Here is a 25000-nt window from a genome sequence, read left to right on the forward strand (position 1 = left end):
CACTGATATTGTAAATATCTAAACCACTTCTGCTAGATGATCATTTGCTGTCACATAAACTTCACTCCTTATAATAATTCAGCATAACGATGAATGAAATAGAATCATTTGGTGCACTTGGCTTAACATTACTCACCATTTCCTAACATATGGGACTGGAGGTGACGGATGTCATAGCTTGCTTAAATCCTGTCTCGAAAGCGAGTATCTGCTATCGACCTAATAAGAATTATCACTGTTTTCAATTCGAACATAATTTTTGGCTATTGGCTCCCTGGGTAAACTGGAGAAATAGTGACCCTCAAAGAAATACGCATTTGAGTATCACTGGTTAAAAAGAGGGGCATTCAGTATAGAGCAGACGTCTGCCACGGCAGCTTATTTCTCGACCTTTTGCTTAACCTTTGACCCTAACATGTATTAATTTCATACTCTCAAATATGAGTTTGAAGTCTCTGTAACAACAATGTCCAATCTTATGGCTGATTACGTGAATTGGACATTTTGCTTGACCGTGACATTTGACCTTAAACTTCCAAAATTTAATAATTTCCAGCTTTTTACATAACAGTTTTTTCATCGTAATTTTACTGGGTTTAATGGTCAGTCTCTAACTTTCGTCTCAACAGTTAACTGCTAAATCATTTTCACTGACATTGTTGTCTTATGACTTCTTTGTTCGCAAAAACGTCTTAATACTTTTTTTTTGTTTTTTTTGTAGTTCTCTGAAGATTAAGAGAGGTTAATTTTATTCCATTTTACAATATGATATCTATGATATTTTACTCATTCAGTTTATTTTGTTATTTATGCATAGCCTTTTTTCCAAATAACTATAGAGCAATGTAGTAGGAATATACATTTTTGATGATGTGATATTAAGCTTCTATAATGCTTTTATTCTTTCAATTCATTCTTTTATCATTTTGGTTTTCTCAAGAGGGTACCCCTTGGTTCAAGATTATTTAGTCGAAGTATTCATACCATTAACACACAGTGAGTATGTTATTAAAAGATTATACTCTACTAAAGGTATTTATCTCTAGTTATGTGAAATTCAAGAGAGATTTTGGAATGGGGTTGAGAAGACTAGCTCTAACGGCATTGACGGGTCAGGCAAGCTGATGATGTAGCTGTCGATAGTAATTATGTAGATGTAGTTGATGTAGTGGGTTCAAGTAATAGTTACTACGATGGTTTAGGCACTAACATTTTGAATATAAATGAGCTATTCACGTTACAGGTTAGATGACGAGACATTGATCCGAACTTTTTTTTTGAGTTGGATGATAATTTTCACGATTAAAAATTTGCATAAAAAAACAGTAAATATCGGGCAAAATTTATTTCAGGATTCTTACCGTTTTAAAAACGGATATATTGACATAAAAGAGTAATATTACGGTTAACAACCTGTAGAAGATAATAACAAAGTAAGGTAAAATTATGGTCGCTTGTATTTTACTGAGATATGTTTTAGAACAGTATATTTTTACGGAGAATTTCCGATTAAAATTACGGCCTTTTCTAACAGTGATGTTAATGCTTGTAACGAAACATTTCGTCTAAAAGACTATGTTTTATGTCGCTATCTTCGTCCCAAGTATCTCTTCATATTAGGGTTGGATGTTTCAGTAAAATATATACATTTCTTAGATATTTTTTCATTAAAGGGATCTTTGGGATATACAAAATGGTCATGAACACACTTTAAAGGTGTGACATTTACTAGTTATGGGCAAAAATGGTGCTAGGCTGAGACAGTCGTAAATTGCCATTTTGGCCGACATCTCTGTCTTCAAACACATATAACACTAACAAAACAATAAGAAAACATATATAACAGTATATCATTAGAAAGAACATTCATTTTCATTTGCTTCTGCAGTAATCATGTAAGAATACGACAGTTTGCGTGGGCATGACAAATGAAAACGGAAACGCTACCCTTTGATCGGCACAGTAATACGGTACATCCACTGGATTGTTTTTAGAAAATCATGTTTTAAAATGGTCAATGTAACTAGTTTTCCTGTTTGGAGAGACCTTATGGTAGTTTTTTTTAGAAAACTTGATGAACTTAGAAGCCACTTAAAGTCACAGATTTCCGTTTGGAAAAAAAAAAAAGACAAACGTTTAAAGAGAAATGCAAACTTCCGATGCTTTTCATTCATTTGTCAACTAATCTATCTATACCTTACACCATAAACACAACTCACAGATTGAAATACAAGAGGCTGGCATTCAAAAGTAAAATAGTGAATATTCATGTAACAATAAAGCACATTTACAGCAAACAGTATAATAAAGCATGAAATTACTATAAATGATATAGGTTTTCACTTCCAGTTTACCGATTTGAACATTCACTTTGACGTAAATCAATTCCTGGTTCACTGATATCGTGAATATTTAAACCAATTAAGCTAAATGATCATTTGCTGTCACATAAACTTCACTCCTTACAATAATTCAGCATAATGATGAATGAAATAAAATCATTTGGTGCACTAGGCTTAACATTACTCACCATTTCTTAACGTATGGGACTGGAAGTGATGGAAGTCATAGCTTGCTTAAATCCTGTCTCGAAAGCGAGTATCTGCTATCGACCAAATAAGAATTATCACTTTTTTCAATTCGAACCTAATTTTTGGCTATTGGCTCCCTGGGTAAACTGGAGAAATAGTGACCCTCAAAGGAATACGCATTTGAGTATCAATGGTTAAAAAGAAGGGCATTCAGAATAGCGCAGACGTCTGCCATGGCAGCTTATTTCTTGACCTTTTGCTTAACCTTTGACCCTAACATGTATTAATTTCATACTCTCGAATATGAGTTTGAAGTCTCTGTAACAATAATGTCTAATCTTATGGCTGATTACGTGAATTGGATATTTTGCTTGACCGTGATCTTTAACCTTGACCTTCCAAAATTTAATCATTTCCAGCTTTTTACATAACAGTTATTCCCTGCAAGTTTCATTACTCTACGATTAGAATTGTGGCCAGGAAGCTGTTCATAATCAAACACACACAAGCACACAAACAAACACACAAGCAGGGGCAAAAACATAACCTCCTTCAAACTTCTTTAGCGGAGGTAACAACAGAACTGTTGGCTGTGGTAAGGATTATCTACTTATGATGTTGAAGTCTAAGGAGTATTGTACAATTTCCATACATTTTTATTTTTTATTTCGTTATTCGTTATAACTCGATCGTCTAGATGTGATATCTGTTATGCTTAGCTGTGCTTTCATATTATATGGTATTTTGAATTCTTTTTAAACGGTTGACGTTTATTTAAAGACATGTGGCCATTACGAAACATAGAGCTTAATTGCTTGGTCTCTATTTTAGCCACAATCTTTAATTAGGGTATTTAATTAGGGTATCTAATTTCTCATAGAATTGAATAGCGTTCTTTTTAATTTGTTTTTAGCCATGTTCGTCAATGCAATTTAAGTCTGACTTATGTTTATTAGGATGATGTTTCAGTGAAATATCTTAAAGTATTTACAAAGAATAATTTCTTAAACAATTATCTTTATATTTTATCAATATTTTAGCCAATAAGAATCTAGTGATTGTCAGTAATAAAAACTGACCGGCACTTCAATTTAAGTAACGAATCTCAAGTGGTTTAAATTAATCTATCAGTTGGGCGCCTGAGCAATAGATAGTACTGATCAATCTAGGCACTTAATGAGGATTGGATTTTTATAAAACTGCTTTCCGGTCATCCCTTTATTGCTTTTGCTTCAACAAAAACCATCGTCTCATTAACCTGAATTTTTCAGTATTTGCACTTCAAATTCTTAAAAAACGAGGTCGGACCTGAATAATGAAATGTCTGCGATTCCAGTTATACACATATATATAAACATATATTATATGTATATGTATATATATATATATATATATATATATATATATATATATATATATATATATATATATATATATCTATATATATATATATATATATATATATATATATATATATATATATAATATATAGATATATATATATATATATAAATATATATATATATAAATATATAAATGTATATATATATATTCTCTCTCTCTCTCTCTCTCTCTCTCTCTCTCTCTCTCTCTCTCTCTCTCTCTCTCCTCTCTCTCTCTCTCTCTCTCTATATATATATATATATATATATATATATATATATATATATATATATATATATATATATATATATATATATATAAATAAATATATATAATATATATATATGTATATATATACTGTATATATATATATATATATATATATATATATATATATATATATATATATATATATATATATATATATACAGTATATATGTATAAATATAAAGCATGTATATATATGTATATATATATGTGTGTGTGTGTGTGTCTGTGTGTGTGTGCGTATATGTATGTATAAGAATCAGTTTATATTTTCTTTAGGTGATTTCAATGTTAAAGTAGATCAAAACAAGAGAGAAGAATATCTGCAGGAGGTAAATTTGGAGTATGCACAAGGAATGACAGGATTCATAATTGTAGAATTTGGTGGAAGAAACAATCTTAAAACCCTGAACCCCCTTTTTTTTGTAGAAGGGAACATAGATGTAAAAGTGTTAAACAAGTTAAAGTCAATCGCAAGTAAAGAGGACATGTACAGTAATTTAAAAAAAAATTGTATTAGAATCAGCACAAGCGATAAGTGGAAAAGTTCCTAAACAAGATCAAGGAAAAGTTTTAGGATACACTAAAAATCTAATAAAGAAAAGATTGGAAATGAGAGTAGGATATAAAGGGATGAATTAGAATTAGCAGAACTATCCAAAACCACAAACAAACTAAAAATCCAATACATTCGCAAACACAACCAGTCCGAAATTGAGGAAACACTAAAGGAAGGAAGAGACATTAAACTGATGCAAAGAAGACATGGAATAGGGTGCCAAAAGATTTTTACTTTAAAAGACTAAAAGGGAAATATTATGAATATTAGAGAAGGAGTGATAGAAATAGCACAGGATTACTATACAAAGCTGTACAATAGGGTTGTAAGAAGTAAAGAAAACATTAAAAGGCATGAAAAGAGGCAAAGCAGCAGGAGAAGATGGCCTAACAATTGATTGAATTATCGATGGAATAGATTTAATAGTAGTAAAACTCACTGAATTTTACACAAAATGACTGCAAGAATGCTCTGTTCCTAACACTTGGGAAAAGTATATAATTATACTAATTCACAAAAAAGGAGACACAAAAGACCTGAAAAAAATTACCACCCAGTAAGTTTACTCTGTAAAATATAAAATATTCACAAAGATCATATTAGTGGGCATTCAACAACTGACCATATCCATGTAAAAAGCCAGCTAATGGAGAGATCATCAGAGTATGGCAAACCATTATGGCACATATAGAATATGAGAAAGCTTTTGATTTTGTCAAAACTTCAGAAGTAATGAAATAGAATGGAATAGATGAAGCTTGTGCTATCACACTTGAAGATATCTATGCGGGAAGTACAGCAATACTAAAACTACGTGAAGATCCCGAAAATTTCGGTTAAGAAAGTGTGTGTGTATGTGTGTGTGTGTGTGTGTGTGTGTGTGTGTGTGTGTGCGTGGATCGTTACTATTTATTAAGTAATTGGACTGACGTCAAAGAAAAAATACTCTTTTGAAATACCAATGAAGTTAAGCAAGTTTTGAAACTTACTGAACTGAATATATAATCTAAACCATACCAAATAATCTATCCTTATCAGTCGAAAATTTAATGAACATTAATTCCCTTGTAAGTTCATAGCATGGAGTTGAGCCAACAGTAAATCAGAAACATCAAGAAATGTACAGTACAACATTTAAGAAAACGTATATTATCAACAGCTGTGAAATTTCTTAATATATATTTTAAATGTATCGATTTAATGGTTTTGCTGTACCAGAGAGCAACTATTATTTTCACAGACGAAGCTTTGGACATTCATTTTACGTCATGGTTCTTTTAGGTTGCTAATTTGGAAACCCTTTCGTGAATTTTATTCAGCTCCAAATTCTGATTTTATAATAATAATAATAATAATAATAATAATAATAATAATAATAATAATAATAATAATAATAATAATAATAATAATAATAATAATAATAATAATAATAATAATACATGCAATAACAATATCTCTTCATGGGGTATCTTTAGTTGTAATTAAAAACAAAATTCCTTATTGAATAAAGAGGATCATGAGGTGGCTCAATAGATAATTAACTTTTATGAAATATCCATCAACCGCAGCCATTAGAATTTGTCGTCAAATATGAAACTATCTCGCCCCACCCTTTGGAAGAAATCTTTTGAAAAGTAATGATCCAAAAATATCTCACGGAATAGATAGGTGACAGAGGAAATAAATTCATTTATTTTCTTTTATATTTCTTTCAACAGTGTGAAAATAATGACCTTGGTCTAGAGACTCCTTTTCATTTCTTGGTAGAAATGCCTCGTATAAAAGGCACACAGAAAATTCTTTAGCACACATTCTAAGATCACTCTCATACAGAATGGTAAGCTCTCTCTCTCTCTCTCTCTCTCTCTCTCTCTCCTCTCTCTCTCTCTCTCTCTCTCTCTCTTAGACAAGATCATAAAAACTTAACGTTCAAACCAATTCGCTCTACCTAAGAGCAAAACGAAGTCTCCCCCGAATGGACTAAAAATTGTTTGAGACATCCAAAATCTTACTTATTCCTTGTAACTCTCTCTCTCTCTCTCTCTCTCTCTCTCTCTCTCTCTCTCTCTCTCTCTCTCTCTCTCTCTCTCATCTCCTCTCTCTCTCTCTCTCTCTCTTAGACAAGATCATAAAAACTTACTTAACGTTCATACCATATCGCTCTACCTAAGGGCAAAATGAAGTCTCCCTGGATGGACTAAAAAGTGTTTGAGACATCCAAAATCTTAGTTATTCCTTGTAACACACACACACACACACACACACACACACACTCTCTCTCTCTCTCTCTCTCTCTCTCTCTCTCTCTCTCTCTCTCTCTCTCTCTCTCTCTCTCTCTCTCTCATAACAAGCTTCTTACGAATAGTACTTTTTTATCATAAAGTCTTTTTCTCATCAAGAGGTGCTTCTCTCCACAGACATTGATCACTGCTTTATTCAAATTCCATTTGATAAAAAGTAAGGGAAAACCTTATTAAAAAAAAAAAAAACACTTATCATCTTTATATGACTACAGAGAAGGCTCACCAGCAGCACGTCAGACCCTCAAACAAACACTGACCACTTCACCTCTGCCTTTTGCACTTTCTTTCGTTCCTTGATTTAGAGCTCCTCCTTTCCTACAGTTCTCTCTAGTCACATACCCATCCCTTTTATATGCCATCTCTTCCCATCTAATATTTTCCCTTCCTTTCTCTCCACTTGACCAAACCATCTGGAATCACTGTGACCCATCATTCCGGCTACACCAACCATTTTAGCAGCTCTGCATCTTAACCTCTCTCAACCATTAAATTCCTAATTTACATATGATAAGTAAAAAGATGATATTTAAACTCACAATATTACATTAAATTTCAAATCAAGGGAAGAGATTTTTTTGGAAGGCAATCCTTCCTTATATTCTGAATTAAGCTTCCAGATATATCCATAACTTCTCTTAAATAATTTGCACTTATTAACCAGTCTTTTTTTTTTTTTTTTTTTGCCACTTATGCATTTGCTGTCTTTCCTCAAATTACTATCTAGGTTCAAATATTTGAATGAATCTAATGCTTTCATTTTTCGTCATTCAAACTAACATGGTTTATTCGGTTATTCTGGTTCCCATTTACTCTCAAAACCAGATGTTTCTTATAAGTCCTCTATAACTGTCTAGTTATTCTTTTCATGGCCTGCCATAACGCCTCACTCTTCAATACCTCATTAGCCTTTCCCATTTCCCTTACAATAACTCACAAAATTTCCTTCCACTCTTGTATGACTTAAATCTACCAGTATTCTGTCGTCTATATTTAAATATTTTTCAAAATATTTATTCCAACTAATGATCTCTCTCTCTCTCTCTCTCTCTCTCTCTCTCTCTCTCTGTCTCTCTCTCTCTCTCTCTCTCTCTCTCTCTCTCTCTCTCTCTCTCTCTCTCTCTCTCTCTCTCTCTCTCTCAGGTTTTAAATTTTCTTCAATATCATCAGTACAATTGCATTTTTCAATATGGATCAAGAAGGGACATCTATGTTAATTGAACTTTGGTATATCGTTATATATATATATATATATATATATATATATATATATATATATATATATATATATATATATATATATATACATATATATATATATATATATATATATATAAATATGTATATATATATATATATATATATACATATATATTTATATATATACATTTATATGTATATGTATATTTATATATATATATGTATATATATTTATATATCTATATCGATATATATATATATATATATATATATATTATATATATATATATATATATATATACATACATATATATATATATATATATATATATATATATATATATATATATATATATATATATATATATATATATATATATATATATTATATTTTCATAAACCTATTTCTAATTTTAAAGTTATCTATATTCTTTCACTAACTCGTACTGATTTTTTTCTGTGAAAATTTATTAAAAACCACTCTCTCTCTCTCTCTCTCTCTCCTCTCTCTCTCTCTCTCTCTCTCTCTCTCTCTCTCTCTCTCTCTCTCTCTCTCTCTCTTTGACTAACTGGATTAAAATTGAATAACTAGATACTGTGTTAGAAAGTATTTCTATATGAGGCAAAAGTTCCAGGGAAAAGTTACAAATGAGTTGATTAAAGTAATTAGTGTTCCATTACTTGAAGATTAAGGATATAAAGTCTATTGTTAGAGGTATGACTGCATAACATTATTAAATATACAAAAAAAGTATATAGTTTGATTTTGTTTGATAAGTATCACTTGAGAAATATATGATTTATAGGGAAAGGTTATAGTAGGTTCAAACAAGGATATAGATTTGTGGATAACGTAAGCTATGCTATGAAGATAGATAGATAGGCAAAGTATTTTGTATATTTACATCCGTGAATATAATGGTCTATTTTATAAAACCATATGTTGACAATAGTCAATAATCTGATGTCATTTAACCTTTGGCTGATGAATTTGTTATTTCATTTCAGACATTCTTCAAGTTCACTTTAGTTTTGGGCCTCTTTGGTTCCTGTGTCTTTGCTGATGGAGGGCACGGGGGCCATGGAGGTGGATCCTTTGGAGGACATGGAAGTTCCTTTGGAGGACATGGAGGCTCCTTTGGGGGACATGGAGGTTCCTTTAAGGGACATGGAGGTTCCTTCGGAGGTCACGGTAGTTCAGTAGTAGTGAGTCACGGAGGATCACGTGGAGGTGGATATGGTTCTGGTGTTCATGGAGGTTCCTTTGGAGGACATGGAAGCTCCTTTGGAGGACATAGAGGTTCCTTTGGAGGATATGGAGGTTCCTTTGGAGGCCATGGAGGCAGCTCCGGCACTTCCTTTAGCGTAGCAAACCTAGGACATTCTGGATCACTGGGAGGTGGATACGGAGGTCATGGAGGTTTCTCTGGAAGTCATGGAGGATTCTCTGGAGGCAAAGGAGTCTTCTCTGTAGGTCATGGAGGATTCTCTGGAAGTCACGGAGGCTTCTCTGGAGGCAAAGGAGGTTTCTCTGGAGGTCATGGAGGATTCTCTGGTGGCCACAGAGGCTTCTCTGTAGGGCATCGTGGCTCATCAGGCTCATATGGAAAGTAATTTATAAATTAGATTTTTGTCTCAACATAAATTATTCTTGGAGAATTTCTAAGATAAGCTCAAATTTTAATCATTATTTATAAAAAGTCGGAAAAAAATTTGAATACTGAAGGTGATCGTATACTACTAGTAACTATAGATTACGAAATAAAGAATAGCTAGATAATAGTCGAGTTTTTATTTGAAAACCCATCAGACATCGGAGAGGTCTGGCAACTTCTAGTTTTCAGATGGTAAAAGAAAGAAACTATTCCTTATTAATCAAAATATTTTTTGAAGTTTTTGTTTGATAGGAGAATAGAGAATTGCAATTAGGATAGCTGTTATGATACAATTTCCATTAATATCATTTAGCCTTATTATTTCTCAGTAAATAAAAAATCTAAGTATCTGAAAATGTGCTGAGACTTATCTAAGAAAAAAATGCTACAAATATATCTTAGAAAGTATAAAAGATAAAATATGTAAGAAAAGAAATGAAGGATTATGTTTTAGAAAAAATGAACACTCAGAAACAAAGTTACAACTTTCAAAAGATGGATGCCAAATATCACCCATAAAAATACTTTACATGAAAAAAGGAAACTTGCTTTGAGTAAAGGTTTCATTGCAAGTGAGCTATAGAAGGACTTCAGTGATCAATGTGTACATAATCAGCAACAAGAGCCTCAGTGTTACATTCAATCGTTCATTCTCTGATTAAACCATGAAATTTGAAACTGATTGATAAGAAAACATATCACCACCAGGGTGGAAAATGTGTTTTGGTTTCATGACAAAATATGGGACTCGTTGAAGAAAACTAAAAATTAGCTGAAATAGGTCTAGGAAAAACGCATATAAGTATCAATACTTATTTATTGTGAAAGACATAATTACATGAGAACTAGGCCTGCTATTTTCCCCAGCACTTCTGTTCTTAGCTCTTGATTGTAGCTGGTATTCAGAAGTCTTTTCTAACTATCTAATAAAGCAATACCCGTAAGACAATAATGACGGACAAGTATATGAAGGATTTTAAACATCCATATCAAGGTTAACATGATGAAAAGATACAACTTTATTTGCAAGTCTGTGTGTTTAGTCCTTAACTCGCCACTGTGGTAAGATCAGTTGTTAGGTACTAACAGAGAGGCGAGGTAAATGCAAGTGAAGTTCCTTCGACATATAACGAGCTTGTATACAGAAGTTCAAGGGCAACAATGTCACAAAACTTCAAACAATGTGAAACATGCGATGGTAAGCTTAAACAGGTTTTTCTATCATCAGTGCAGGAGAGAACGAGTGATAAAAAAAGCAATAGCATTACAGTATATGAGCGTGTATGAAACATGTGCAGTACATGGCTACACCCCTAAATAAGACATACATGTGAAATACGGCAAACTGTAGATGGGTCATCTTGCAGGAGATACGCAGATTACAGACGTAAAAATTTCATCAGGGATGACCAACGAGTTTCCATACACCATTTCAGCTACCAAGACATGCAAGACATCCTTAAGAGCGGTCCTCAATTTAAGGAGGACCCAGAAAAACTAAGTAAACTGGTTAAAGACATTGCAGCAGGACATCAAAACTGCTTTGAAGGTGCTATGAAAATGTTCAACCATTCTGTAGGCTGCCGGGTTGTAGGTGGTTTTTTGGTGCATGACGATACCCAGGAGATTCGCAAAAGATTTTCACAAATGAGTGGTGAAAGTTACACCCCTGTTAGAAGTAATATGCTCAGGGATACCAAATATCACTATCCGCCATGAGAGTAAAGCAGATATACATGAGGTGGATGTTGTAGTTTGCTTGGGGGTGGTTTCAGGCCAATGAGTGGAGGGGTCAATGGCGGTAAACAAATAACGTCCATGTGATGTGGGTAGGGGAACTACCATGTCGACATGAATGAGAGCAAAAATACGCTAAGTATGAGGGAATGCGCACACGCCTAAATCCATTTGTTGATATACTTTTGAAGTTTACCGAGAAGTATAGATGGGACCTAATCCTTAGCATCCTTAGTATTACCGTACAAAATTAATTTCGTCTTCAGTAGCTATGAAGTAGATCATCATGAGGGATGTTAGAGGCCATGGATGAGATCAAACACTTGTCTGTGCATGGGGGGGAGGTATCCCTGGTCATTGTTTACCACTACTGACGTCCCAAAGGAGAGTGGTGTAAGAGTCACTGAGGACGAAATCTTCCCAATGGATGGATGTTCTGGATGTCCTGTCCTACACCCTTGGTACTTTGGATATTTTCTTTGGGCTTCTGCCGAGGCATTATAATCCAATCTTAGGTGAATGGCAGCCAATGTATTTCTTGACTAGGCATCGGCAACGGGATTCATTTTCCCAGGCATGTGTTGAAGGGTGCAGTTGTATTTAGCCACGGCGAAGAGATGTCACCGCTGATGGGTGGACCGGGCGTGGGACTGTCGAGTAAGACATATGGTCCATGTGAATCATGAAGAGTGTACCTTCTAAGAAGTAGAGAAAGTGATGGACAACCAAATGCTCAGCCAGAATTCGCAGTTGAAATGCCCGATTCCACCTTAGACAGTTTTCTACTGAATAGAGCCAATGGGCAGGGCGAACCATTGAGCATCTGCTCGAGAACTACATCACTAGCAATGTCCTTGGCATCGGTGAAGAGAAGGAGAGGTGTTTGTTGCACGGGAAAAGTGAGAGCAGCAAATTGTGGTAGGGCATTCTTTGCATTGCAGAAGGCTGTTTCCTGTAGGGGACCCCAGTTCAGGTCTTTTGGCTTGTCCTTTACGGAGGCATAGAGGGGGTCAAGATGGCTGGCATGAACCAGTGATAATAGTTTATTATGCCCAAGAATTCATGCAGTGCTTGGTCGTTTAATGGGGTGGGGAAGTTCTGAACAGTTGATACCTTCTCGTGGAGAGGATGGAGGCCATGACGAGTGATGTATTGCCCTAAGAACGATAGTTCATTGGTAACAGATTCATTTGTCATATCGGACAACAAGGCCATTCTGTTTTAGGCAATCGAGAACGATGTATAGGTAATGAAGGTGTTCCTTTTTTGGAGGCAGAAAACAGAAATATGACGTCCTCATAATATATGTAGAAGGGGAGGTCCCAGGAGATGTTATCCATGAGGCATTAAAAAGTAGCCCCAGAAATATGGAGGTAAAAACAGGGGTAATTAAATGTGGGTCTACCAAAGAAGGTGGTGATGTCAGTTTTAGGGATGTCTTCTTGGTTCATGGGCACCTGATAATTCCACTTCAAGAGGTAGAGAGTGGAGAACAACTTCGCTTTGTGCAAGTAGGAGTTAACCTCAGCAATGTTGGGGAGGGTTCTGTCTGCATGTTCAGACATCTGTAATCCCCAAAAGGGCGAAGGAAGCCATCCTTCTTCAGGGTGATGTGTAAGGATGACAATTATGGGCTTGAGGGCTCTTAACAAAAGCCTATTTTTTTCATTTCGACAACCATTTGTTTAGCAGCTATCAAATGACCTGGGGCCAGATGCCTGAATCCTGCAAACACGAAGGACCCATCGTTTTGATATGGTGATAAATACCATGCTTGGCATGAAATGTAGATGTTTGACGAACTTCTGGACGGAAGACTTCCAGGTATGACATGAGTAGGTGAGCGTAGGCCTCCGTGGAATCACTGATATGGATTGCAAGGTTGAAGGGAACGTGTTGAAGAGGTGTCGATGAATGTCTACATTGACTAAGTTTCGATGTGCCACATGAACCAGGAGGTGGAAATAGGCAATGAAACCTACACCGATTATTGGCATTGTTACATCAGCAAAGAGAAATCTTATATTGTACTTGATGCTCCCAAACGATAGTGTGAGAGTCTCGTATCCATGGATGGGGATCTCAGATCCATTGGCAGCTACCAGTTGTACGTCAACTGGCTTAGAATGACTACATCGTGTCCTGGAGAAGGGAACGGCAAACACCTATGTCAACCAAAAACCTCACACCCGTACCTGCATAATGTAAAAAAAATAAAAGAAAGATTAGTGACACGGAAGGCCACCGCCACAAACAATGGCCTACTTACAAGTTTTTTTGTGACTGATAACTGTCCATACATTTCTTTGCAGCAGCCCAGAATCTGGAGTAATAGTAGCAGAACTGTGACTGATGGGCATCAGAAAGTAGCTGTAGAGTTCGTTGGTTGGGGCATAAGCGAGGGGCAGCATATATGGGTGGTGAGCCTCTTTGCTGCCACTCCAGCACGTCACAGGATGTGTTTCTGTGTCTTAGTGCATACATGTCAGCTTCGGTTAGTCTTAAATAGTTATTCTCTTCGTCAGGACTGGAGACGTTGATGGAGGTCTTGAAGGTGGTGAAGTGGCTGTCCATAAGAGTGTCAAGTTTGGTCATCAGGTCCTTCATGCGGATCACAGCGCAGACAGGTTCAGGTAGGCATCGTGCCAAAGGTAATGTAGTAGGTTTACTTCCTGAGAAGAGCCATCTGCGGCAGGGTGCAAGTGAGATATGCTGGTCATTTCCCTGAGGGTAAGAGAAGCCTTTTGGTCCCCAACAACCGTTAAGAGAGCTGAAAAAGCTTGGATATATGAGCAGCTAGCGATTGTGAGTACTGCTCCAGGAGGCATGTTTTGAGAGTATCGTACGCTATTGGGGCATCCCCTTGTTCGCAAAGCCAATCAGAGAATTCTGGGAAAGCGTCCTCGGGAATCGCCACGAGAACATAACCTGTTTTGCTGGTTGAGTAAGTCATGCACCTCATGCGAAACTGAACTGTGGCGAATTAGAACAAGGCGAACGCTTCTCTGCTAGCGAAAGACGGCAGTTTCATAGAGGAGCCATATGTCGAAGAGGCAGGATTAGTGGGCAGCATTGTAAAAATAGTAGGGCACAGCAGTGAGTGAAGGCGCGGTATGGAGCTGATCCTCTGTTGGGTAACAATGTGGCAAGGTGTCATGTACCAACAAAGAGGTGAATTGAATGCAAGTGAAGTTTATTCAATAGTTAACAAGCTGATATACAAACAGTTGAGGGTAACTATGTCTCAAAAATTCAAACATTATGAAACAAGTGATGGCAAGCTAAAACAGGTTTTTCCATTATCATTGTGGGAGAGAGCGAGAGATGAAAGAGCAATAGCATTACATTGTTTGAGGGAGTATGAAACACGAGCAATATATCACTTTGCTCAAAATGATAGAAATGTTTAGGTCATAATTTCTGAAAGGTCAAGTATTTTCAGGGAATGCACCTTTCATTACCTCGAATTTGATCAATTTCGGCAAAGAAAATTAACTTCTGATAAAGTTTTGTAGAAATAACCAAGAATTTTCCTTTTCTTTGTTGCTTTATTTATTGATAAAAAAAAAATTTACATTCGAACACGTTTATTGATCTGTAGGTTCTAATTGGTATTAATGGATTAATTATATTAATTTTTGCTAAAGAAAATATATTAAAAAATCCTTCTTCAACATATTTCCTCCATTTTTTTTACTTATAGTTTATAGAAAGGTAAAATAATACATTGAAAAGTGATATGAAAATTGTTAATATATGACGCGCATCAAACCTCAAGGATCAAAAATAGTTCTTTTGTTTTATTTAAAGTTGTAAGAAATTGGAAAAAATATGTCATAATAAGCTCGAAACGAACCTAGTAAGAAAATATAGTGGGGAAAGAATTAAAAATTACTTTCTTCGAAATAAAATTCGATCGAGATAAGTGATTATAAGCACTGAATTGAGAACATTAGATATAAAACACGAGGTTAATAACCATTGTGCGTTACCAACACAACTCAAGCATAAAGAGTATTTTCAAATAGGTTAAAATAAATCCTTTTATTTATGCAAATGAAGCGAGCTACAATAAATTGTAGATAATTTGTTTGCGAGGTAGATATTAAATTTGAATATTTTATAAAATCTTTAATAATGGAAGCAATATATTACCTTTAACGAAGGTAACATTTACAGATTTTGACGCAAACACCTGTTGTTTTTAATAGATTCCTAAAATATCTATTTTGAAGCTGACTTAAAATATATTCCCATTTAAAAATTAAATGCTATAAAATTAAAATTTAGATATTTTTATAGATTGAAAAGCTTGGTATCATTAAAATAGAGTTGGATAATGATAATTTTGTAGCTTATCTGTTCTGGATTGCTGTATAAACAGATATTACAATAATTTCAAGTTTTGTGTATATAGCAAGCCAACTGAGGTTTTGACATATGTGTATTTCTACTTAAATCAAGGTAATAAAGTCAGAAAATCTGTATTCACATTTGTTTTAAGAACAATGCGAGTTTACAGCCCTGAATGTATTGATGATGAAATACATGTGATGAAGAATATACGTAAGATATTACAGTATTGTATTATATGATGCACTAAGAACAAAAGAAAAAAATATATATACCCTAGTTAAATAAAAAATCAATGTTATAGAGCAATTAAGAGCAATGACTCAATGAAAACAGTTATCACAAAGCATTCTCCTGTCAATATCAAATGATGTGTATATCATATCCCCTACAATTCGTGTGAATAATGTTATATTGATTAAACAGGTGAAGGTGTGAACAACATAAGAAAAGTGTAAGATATGCTCAAGATAACAATGCAATGTTTTTTTATGTTAGAAATCAAAATAACACAGTTGATTCCATCTAATTTCCCTTCCTCTTTTTTTGTTAAAATTTTTATAGTATATATAGGAAATATATATTTTTAACGTTGTTACTGTTCTTGAAATATTCTATTTTTTCTTGTTTCCTTTACTCATTTGGCTATTTTTCCTATTGGGGCCCCTGGGCTTATAGCATCCTGTGTGCAATATGCATCTATGTATTTGCATTTGCATGAGTGTAGTTATGGAGTCCTTTATATGTTTCTAAATATATAAAAAAATATTTTGTTTTAAATATTGTTTAAGATATAAACATGCTAGTATAAAATGGTTATAGGAAACTATTGGAAGACAAGAATTACCCTTTATTAAGCACCATACCTGGCTAATGGGATATAAGCTCTATTCACGTAAACACCTGAGAGATTGGGTCCTCGTAGGCTACCAGTTTTTTTTTTTTTTTTTTTTTTTTTTTTTTTTTTTTTTTTTTTTTTTTTTTTTTTTGCTGACTTATTGTTCTGCAAATTTCTGTATGTATATATGTACTCTCAAAGTACCATGTATATGATGTATTAAAAATTTCAATCCACTTGAAGAAGAAAGGCGAACCTAGTCAGGACTCACTATATTATTATTCTTCCCTTCTCCTGCATAATGATCGCTGAGATCCATATATAGCTCAACTTGCAATAAAATGTTTGCTCAAGTCAAATTTTTTTAATATGTTTTATGTAATGAATTTCATGCATGAAATTGGTATCCATCTCTTGGCTGTTGACTGGCACTCAGTAGAGCGCACACACCTTCGCCTATATCATGTGGTATATCACAAGATAGGCAATTGAATTATTCACATTTTGGCACTAGTTGCATGTAAATCATTATTTTCTATATATAAGCCTTAGATTTTTTATTACTTATTTTTCCTGGTCTAACATTCTGGGATAGATTTCTAGCTTTAATTTCTTTAATATTTTAGATACTGTGCTTTTTACGGAAAAATTATGGGTGTAGGTAGGGGTAAATAATTAATGTAAGATATACTATTACAGATATCCAAACTGCAACTCTCTAATTTCATTTAAAAAACAATAAAAAAATATAGTTTCTCTGATTAAGAAATATTTATCTAGAGGTTTGTTTCCTTTATCACCTGGAAACTAAAAGTTACCAGACCTATTTTAGGTCTGTTCGAGGCTATAATAAAAACTCAAGTATTATTTAATCTTAGTTTATTTCGTAATCATTAAGTTCTAGTAGTATAAAACCCCTTCAGTTTTCAGAATTTTTCTTATCTTTTATAGATAATAATTAAAATTTGAAATTATCTTACAAATTCTACAAGAATAACTTATGTTGAGACAGGTTGGTAATGTTATTTATAAATTACTTTCCATAGGATCCTGATGAGCCACGATGCCCTACAGAGAAGCCTCCATGACTTCCAGAGAAGCCTCCATGACTTCCAGAGAAGCCTCCATGACTTCCAGAGAAGCCTCCTTTACCTCCAGAGAAGCCTCCATGACTTCCAGAGAAGCCTCCATTTCCTCCGTATCCACCTCCTGATCCAGAATGTCCCAAGTTTACAACGCTAAAGGAAGTGCCAGAGCTGCCTCCATGACCTCCATGGCCGCCTCCAAAGGAGCCTCCATGTCCGCCTCCGAAGGAGCCTCCATGTCCTCCAAAGGAACCTCCATGGCCACCAGAACCATATCCTCCTCCACGTGATCCTCCGTGACTCACTACTACTGAACTACCATGGCCTCCGAAGGAGCCTCCGTGTCCTCCGAAGGAGCCACCGTGTCCTCCGAAGGAGCCACCGTGTCCTCCGAAGGAGCCTCCGTGTCCTCCAAAGGAACTTCCATGTCCTCCAAAGGATCCACCCCCATGACTACCGTGACCTCCGTCAGCAAGGACACAGGAAGCCACAAGGCCCAAAACAAAAGTGAACTTCAAGAATGCCTGTAATGAGATAACATATTCATCAGCTAAAATTTATCAATGACATCAGATTCCTAACTATTGTCAATATATGATTTTATAAAGTAGAATAATTTAAACTTGTATAGAAATAAGCAGATGTGGGAAATATTTTAAGGGAAGATACTTTATTACAGCTTATGTTATTCACAATCTCATTTATTTTTGTAAACTTAAAATATTCTTCCTCCATAAGTACTTTTTATCACACGTGAAACTTATCAATTAATATCTGCCTTTATATTTTCGATTTTATTATTACTAAGGATATGCAGTAATTATTATTACTAAGGATAGTCAGTAATATTACTACTAGTCGCCTTTGTTTCCTTCACCTTCATGCAATGGAATCATTAATTGTTTTATCCAGCCATGTATAAGTTTTCCCTCCTTCGGACATACCTTCTAATACCTGTTCTCAACAGTAACTTGTTATTCAATTGTAATCTAATGAGATCTGCAATTTCAAGGTCTTTCTTTTCTCACTCTCGAGGGAGAGGAAAGGATAATCTATTTAGTTTGTTGTCTATTACGTGACGTACGTTTAGATTTGCTATTTGTTGAATCTGTTTGTATTTATAGAGATAAACACAAAGAGGGCAAGAAAAATGTATTTGCAGAGAGAGAGAGAGAGAGAGAGAGAGAGAGAGAGAGAGAGAGAGAGAGAGAGAGAGAGAGAGAGAGAGAGAGAGAGATCAGAAAAAGCCATTGGTTAAGTAAGTATTTTGAGCATTTGTTGAATTTGGACGACGAACGACTGGTAGATTTGAGTCATACAAGAATGAAAGGGGTTTTTGAGAATTACTGTAGAGAAAAAAAAGGAAAGCTATTAAACATGGTTTTATGGTAAGTTAGGTAATGTGTGACTGAGTAGTTGAAGAAGATTTATAAGATATATCTGGTTATGAGTCTGAAAGGGAACTAGAATCAATGAATAGAAAATGTTAGTGTGAATGTTGAAAAATAAAAATATTGGATTCAACCGGATATTTGAAAGTAAATATGTAGAAAGAGAAAATGCACATTTGGCAAAGCAATCAAGATTAGTTAATAAGTGTAATTAATTTAAAAGAAGCCATGAGTATGTACATATATATATATATATATATATATATATATATATATATATATATATATATATAAATAATTTTACATGTATATATATATATATACATATATATAAATAAATAATTTTACATGTATATATATATATATATATATATATATATATATATATATATATATATATATTCATATACATATACATATATATGTGTATATATATATATATATATATATATATATATATATATATATATATATATATATATATATATATATATATATATATATGTATGGGTGGTTGCTCAGCTTTAGATATATGAAAGGATTACCTCCCAAAATATCTTTTATAAATTTGATAACGCAGTATAAGATTGTGAATTTAAATATCAACTCTTTACTTATCATATGTAACATGGGAATTGAATGATTGAGACAGGTTAAAATGCAGAGGTGCTGAAAGGATTAGTGTAGCCGGAATGATGGATCACAGTAATTCCAGATGGCTTGGTCATGTGGAGAGAAAGGATGGGAAAATATTAGAAAGGAGGAGATGGCATACAAGGGGATGGGTATGTGGCTAGAGAGAACTGTTGGAAAGAAGGGGCTCTAAATCAAGGACTGAAAGTAAGTGCGCAAGGCAAAGGAGCAGCAGTCAGTGTTTATATGAGCGTATGACGTGCTGCTGAGGAGCCTCCTCTCTACTTCTATAAATCAGCAAAGCTAATGTAATTTTTCCAATAATATTATCTTTTTATCATATTTCTTTGGAATAGGAATAAAGCAGTGATCTATGTCTCTGGAGACAACCCAACATTAATGAGGAAAAGGCTTTATAAGAGAGAGAGAGAGAGAGAGAGAGAGAGAGAGAGAGAGAGAGAGAGAGAGAGAGAGAGAGAGAGAGAGAGAGATAGTTACAAGAAATGACAAGAATTTCGGATGTCACAAACACCTTTTAGTCCATCCGGGGAGACTCCGATTTGGCTTGAACGTTTAGTAAGTTTCTATGATCTTGTCGAAGAGAGAGAGAGAGAGAGAGAGAGAGAGAGAGAGAGAGAGAGAGAGAGAGAGCTTACCATTCTGAATGAGAGTGATCTTGGAATGTGTGCCAAAGAATTTCCCGTGTACCTTTTATACGAAGCATTTCTATCAAGAAAAGAAAAGGAATCTCTAGACCAAGGTCGTTCTTTTCTCACTTCCGAAGAAAATTAAAACAGCAAATCATTTTATTTCCTCTGTCATCTATCTGTTCCGTGAGTTATTTTTGGACCATTACTTTTCAAAAGACTTCTTTCAAAGGGCGTGGTGAGATAATTTCATACTTGATGAGAAATTCTAATAGCTGTGGTTGATTGATATTCTATAAAAGTTAGATATCTATTCAACCCCTTGATGATTCTCTTTATTTCCATTGAAATTTATTCGAGCTAAATCATTTACTAACAAATGAAGATACGGCAAGAAAAGATATTTTCAGTGCTTCTCCGTGTTCCTTTTTATTTTCCTTTTTAATGTAAAAAAAAGGTGTTCATGGTTTCAAGATTATTTCTTTAAGAAAATTTTACATGCATGTTTCCTCTGCCATTCCTTGTGCTTATTACAAATTTACCTACACCTGATCCTCTTTTTTTTTTACCTACTTTAGCGTTTAAATCATCCAAAACAAAAGTAAATTGAGTTGTTTTTTTTTCTTCATAGATATTTCCAGATCTTCATATTTTTTTTTCTATTTCTTCCTTCTCTATGGGGTGTTGTTGGTTCATTTTTTCAATGATATTCAATTTATACATCTTATTTATTTTTGTAATCAATATTGCAATTTTATCAGCAGTACTACCAACATTCTTCTATGTTACCTATACGATTTTTATGAGGAAATCCCAATTCCCTTCCTTTGTGCCTTTCACATCCTCTGAAGCAAAATACATACATATATATATATATATATATATATATATATATATATATATATATATATATATATATATATATATATATATATATATATATATATATATATATATATATATGCATATATATAATAAATATTTGCACATTTCGACGTGTTTTTCATATTCAAATAAGTCATATATTTTTTATACATTCGAGATCAGAGCCCCAGGCGAAATTTTGTCTTCGTGTGATTTCGCATGGGGCTCTGATCCCGTGGTCGTTAAGAGAATCCAGACATAAATGTATTAAAATATATGGCTTATTTGAAAATATATATATATATATATATATATATATATATATATATATATGTGTATACATATATATATATATATATATATATATATATATATATATATATATATATATATATATATATATATATATATATATATATATTTAACTCAATATAAGATTTCCCTGTAATTCTCATTTCGCTGAATCTCTTATATCCTAATTTATTTATATCAGCTTTTCTAGTAAAATTTTCATTATACTGCATATATATATATACTGTATATATATATATATATATATATATATATATATATATATATATATATATATATATATATATATATATATATACTGTATATATATATATATATATATATAGATAGATAGATAGATAGATAGAAATATATATATATATATATATATATATATATATATATATATATATATATATATATATATATATATACATATACATATATATATATATATATATATATATATATATGTATATATATACATATATATATATATATATATATATATATATATATATATATATATATATATATATATATGTATATATAAGTTTTATCATATTTTATTTCGCACTGATTGATCTTATTTATCTGGTAATACCAATCAGACCATTAAGACCAATAGATGTGTTTCTTTGACTGGGAAATAAAACAGTGAAAAACAATCAAATCTTTGTTGGTTATTTCTACAATACTTTGCCAGAAGTTGATTTTCTTGACTGAAATATATAAGAGATCAAAACCTCAGGTTTTTTTTCGAGGTGATGAAAGGTGCGTTCTCTGAAAATACTTGACATTTCGGAAATTAAATTCTATCATTTCGGTCATAATGGCGAGTTTAGAAGTTAAGGACTAAACGCACCAACTAGAATATCATTTACTTATAAATTTGGTAATAAAAACTTATTAAATGTTATATGTTATAGTGTTGATGGCGGTTCACCGTACCCTCTTTGTATTATGCATGATGCTAGGTGTGGCCAATCACTCGTTTTGTGAGGAGTTGTCCCTGTGATTTACAATTCGTTTACTGAAGAGGATGTTCCCGTTCGTGGGGTTTGTGATGGCCATTTAGCGCTCCCTTGCATCGTGTGGATCTACATTGTGAATGAATAACAGGACCTGTTATTGTTGTTGTTGTTTCCAAGTGGCCTATGAATGTCATTAATTTTTTACTGGGTAATGTCTTGATTAATGAGATAGTTGTTATCCGACCGAAGATGATTGAAGAGCCAAATTTTGATCAAGAGTTGAAGGTTCTCAGTCCTGATTTCTCTACCCTGTTTTCTTCGAGTGCTGAGACTCATCACTAAACCTGAGTTCTGCGTACACGTTAGATAATGATATGTGGGTTTGTAATGATGTGTCATTGTTGTTTGTTCTACTGATTTGCCTTGTGAAGAGGGTTTGTGTTGCTGTAATCACTGATGATGGTTTTACTGACTTATCTCATAAAGATAAATTGCTTCATAATACTTGTTCAACTATTGGTTGTTCTACAAACAAGTCTAGTAATGATATGCTGGTTCATGAAACTGTTCTTCCATTTTTTCTCGGGAAGATATGTTCGTTCATGATATCATTATCACAATTGACTGTTCTACTAACCAAGTCTTGTTAGATCACGTTAGTTCATGATCACTTTAGCTCTGTCTTTTGAAGATACTTTGGTTTGTATCGATATCACTGCTGACGATGATGTTAACATGTCTGAGACATAATTGTTCATCAGTTTAACCTTATTTGTCTGATTCCAGTTATCTGTCAGAGATAACTGCTAGTTTGGTATTCAATGGTTGCCATGCTCCTGAGTCTTGTTCTAAAGTTATGTTTTATGTCTTTTGCAATAAAATCATTGTATTTGTAATCATATATGATAAAATAATTTTGTTTTTATTTGTGAAAAGTTGTTGGTTAATAACCCCCAACTTTTTGCTAGGCAGGAGGATTTGCTATACGTAGTTTAGATTTATTAATATCATGTTATAGAATCTGCGAGAAATGTTTATTTTACATATTTAATGTTAAGGTTATGGTTAAAACATTGTAATGGTTTGTAACTCAAAGATGTTGTCGCATACTAGAACAAGAACTAGATATTTCTCGTAACTTATTGACGTCTTCAGCTTAGCTTATCGCCTAATATAGACTGCTTTGGATAATCAGTAACTTTTGAGATAATAGGTTCCGGTATAAATGAAAACAGCTGGCGCACTGAAGGGAAGAGACTTAAATCAGCCATCCTTAGGTTAAGGCTGCTTTTGTGAAGACATCATTTGTGACACCAGCTGTGATGCGGTTTTATATTTCATTTACAACGCTACTAATTTTCTAAAAGAAAAAAAGGATTCTATGGAGGATCTCATATCGTCAGAAGCTTTGTTACCGATTATCATCTTTAGCATTTCAAACTGAGTTCTGAAGGATTTATCGTTCACCTTCAGTAATTCCTTGTTTCCTGACATCATCCGAGTCTTACATTATACTGTAGAAACATAGATCTCAGGCTCGCATTATTTCTACAATTTTGAGTAAACTTGTCAATGAGTGAACTGTGAATATTTTATGAATCTTGTAAGTTATTGTAAATATTTTTCTTAAATATAGTTGTTGTTGTGTTTGCTGGTTAACATTTTGTTTCGTTGTTACTGTTTTTTTCTTTTTTAAGGTGAATTATTTCATAAAGGAATAAAAGATTGAAGTAGATTCTACATAATCTATGATTTGATATAAATGACCGTAGCATAAAATCTTGTCATGGATTTCGAAATTTCATTAGCAATCCTATAAATCACTGCTCCACCATTATCGTTTACCATATATTGCTTTATTAGATGATTAGGAAGGACTCCTAAATACAAGCTGCAATTAAATGCTAAGATCAGATTTTTTTATATACGTTTGTCTCAGTCTTATTTCATCTGATTTTCAGTTTTCATAGTTTGTCAAGAACCAAAATTATTTATATTCACAAGGTACTAGAAGATTTGGAAAACTCAGGCCTACATGGCTGAGGACTATGAAGCGCTAAGTTGGAGATGTTAAATGGAGAGGTATTGAATAAAAAGCTCAAGATAGAGACGACTGGCGAAATCTAACCGAGGCCCTTTGCGTCAATATGCGTAGGAGATGATGATGATGAGAATGATCTTATGTTTTGCGAACCGGGTAATTTAAAATTTATTTTCATTATAGTTTTATTAGTTTATGAACAATTGAATGTAACACAGAGACTCTTATTGCTGATTATGCAAACAATAATC

The 25000-nt window shown here is 33.4% G+C and overlaps 2 protein-coding genes across 2 annotated transcripts in view; one reads left to right on the forward strand and one right to left on the reverse strand.

Annotated features, from left to right (window-relative positions):
* The window catches only part of LOC137655231 (keratin, type I cytoskeletal 9-like), a 17279-nt gene extending 7359 nt beyond the window's left edge, over nucleotides 1-9920 (forward strand). The window contains exons 2-3 of the mRNA XM_068389117.1: nucleotides 1117-1243; nucleotides 9249-9920. Coding sequence (XP_068245218.1) covers nucleotides 1117-1243; nucleotides 9249-9854 — 733 coding nt within the window. The 3' untranslated portion in view covers nucleotides 9855-9920. The remainder of the gene's footprint in view (nucleotides 1-1116; nucleotides 1244-9248) is intronic.
* Nucleotides 9921-17726: 7806 nt separating this feature from the next.
* LOC137655013 (keratin, type I cytoskeletal 9-like) lies at nucleotides 17727-20604 on the reverse strand. Its single transcript, XM_068388910.1, has 2 exons — nucleotides 20589-20604; nucleotides 17727-18432 (listed from the first exon to the last, which is right to left on the reverse strand). The coding sequence occupies exons 1-2, from the start codon at nucleotides 20589-20591 to the stop codon at nucleotides 17857-17859; spliced, it is 579 nt and encodes a 192-aa protein (XP_068245011.1). The 5' UTR covers nucleotides 20592-20604; the 3' UTR covers nucleotides 17727-17856.
* Nucleotides 20605-25000: the final 4396 nt, after the last annotated feature.

Source organism: Palaemon carinicauda, chromosome 16, assembly GCF_036898095.1.
Source record: "Palaemon carinicauda isolate YSFRI2023 chromosome 16, ASM3689809v2, whole genome shotgun sequence".
In the NCBI taxonomy this organism is placed as follows: domain Eukaryota; kingdom Metazoa; phylum Arthropoda; class Malacostraca; order Decapoda; family Palaemonidae; genus Palaemon; species Palaemon carinicauda.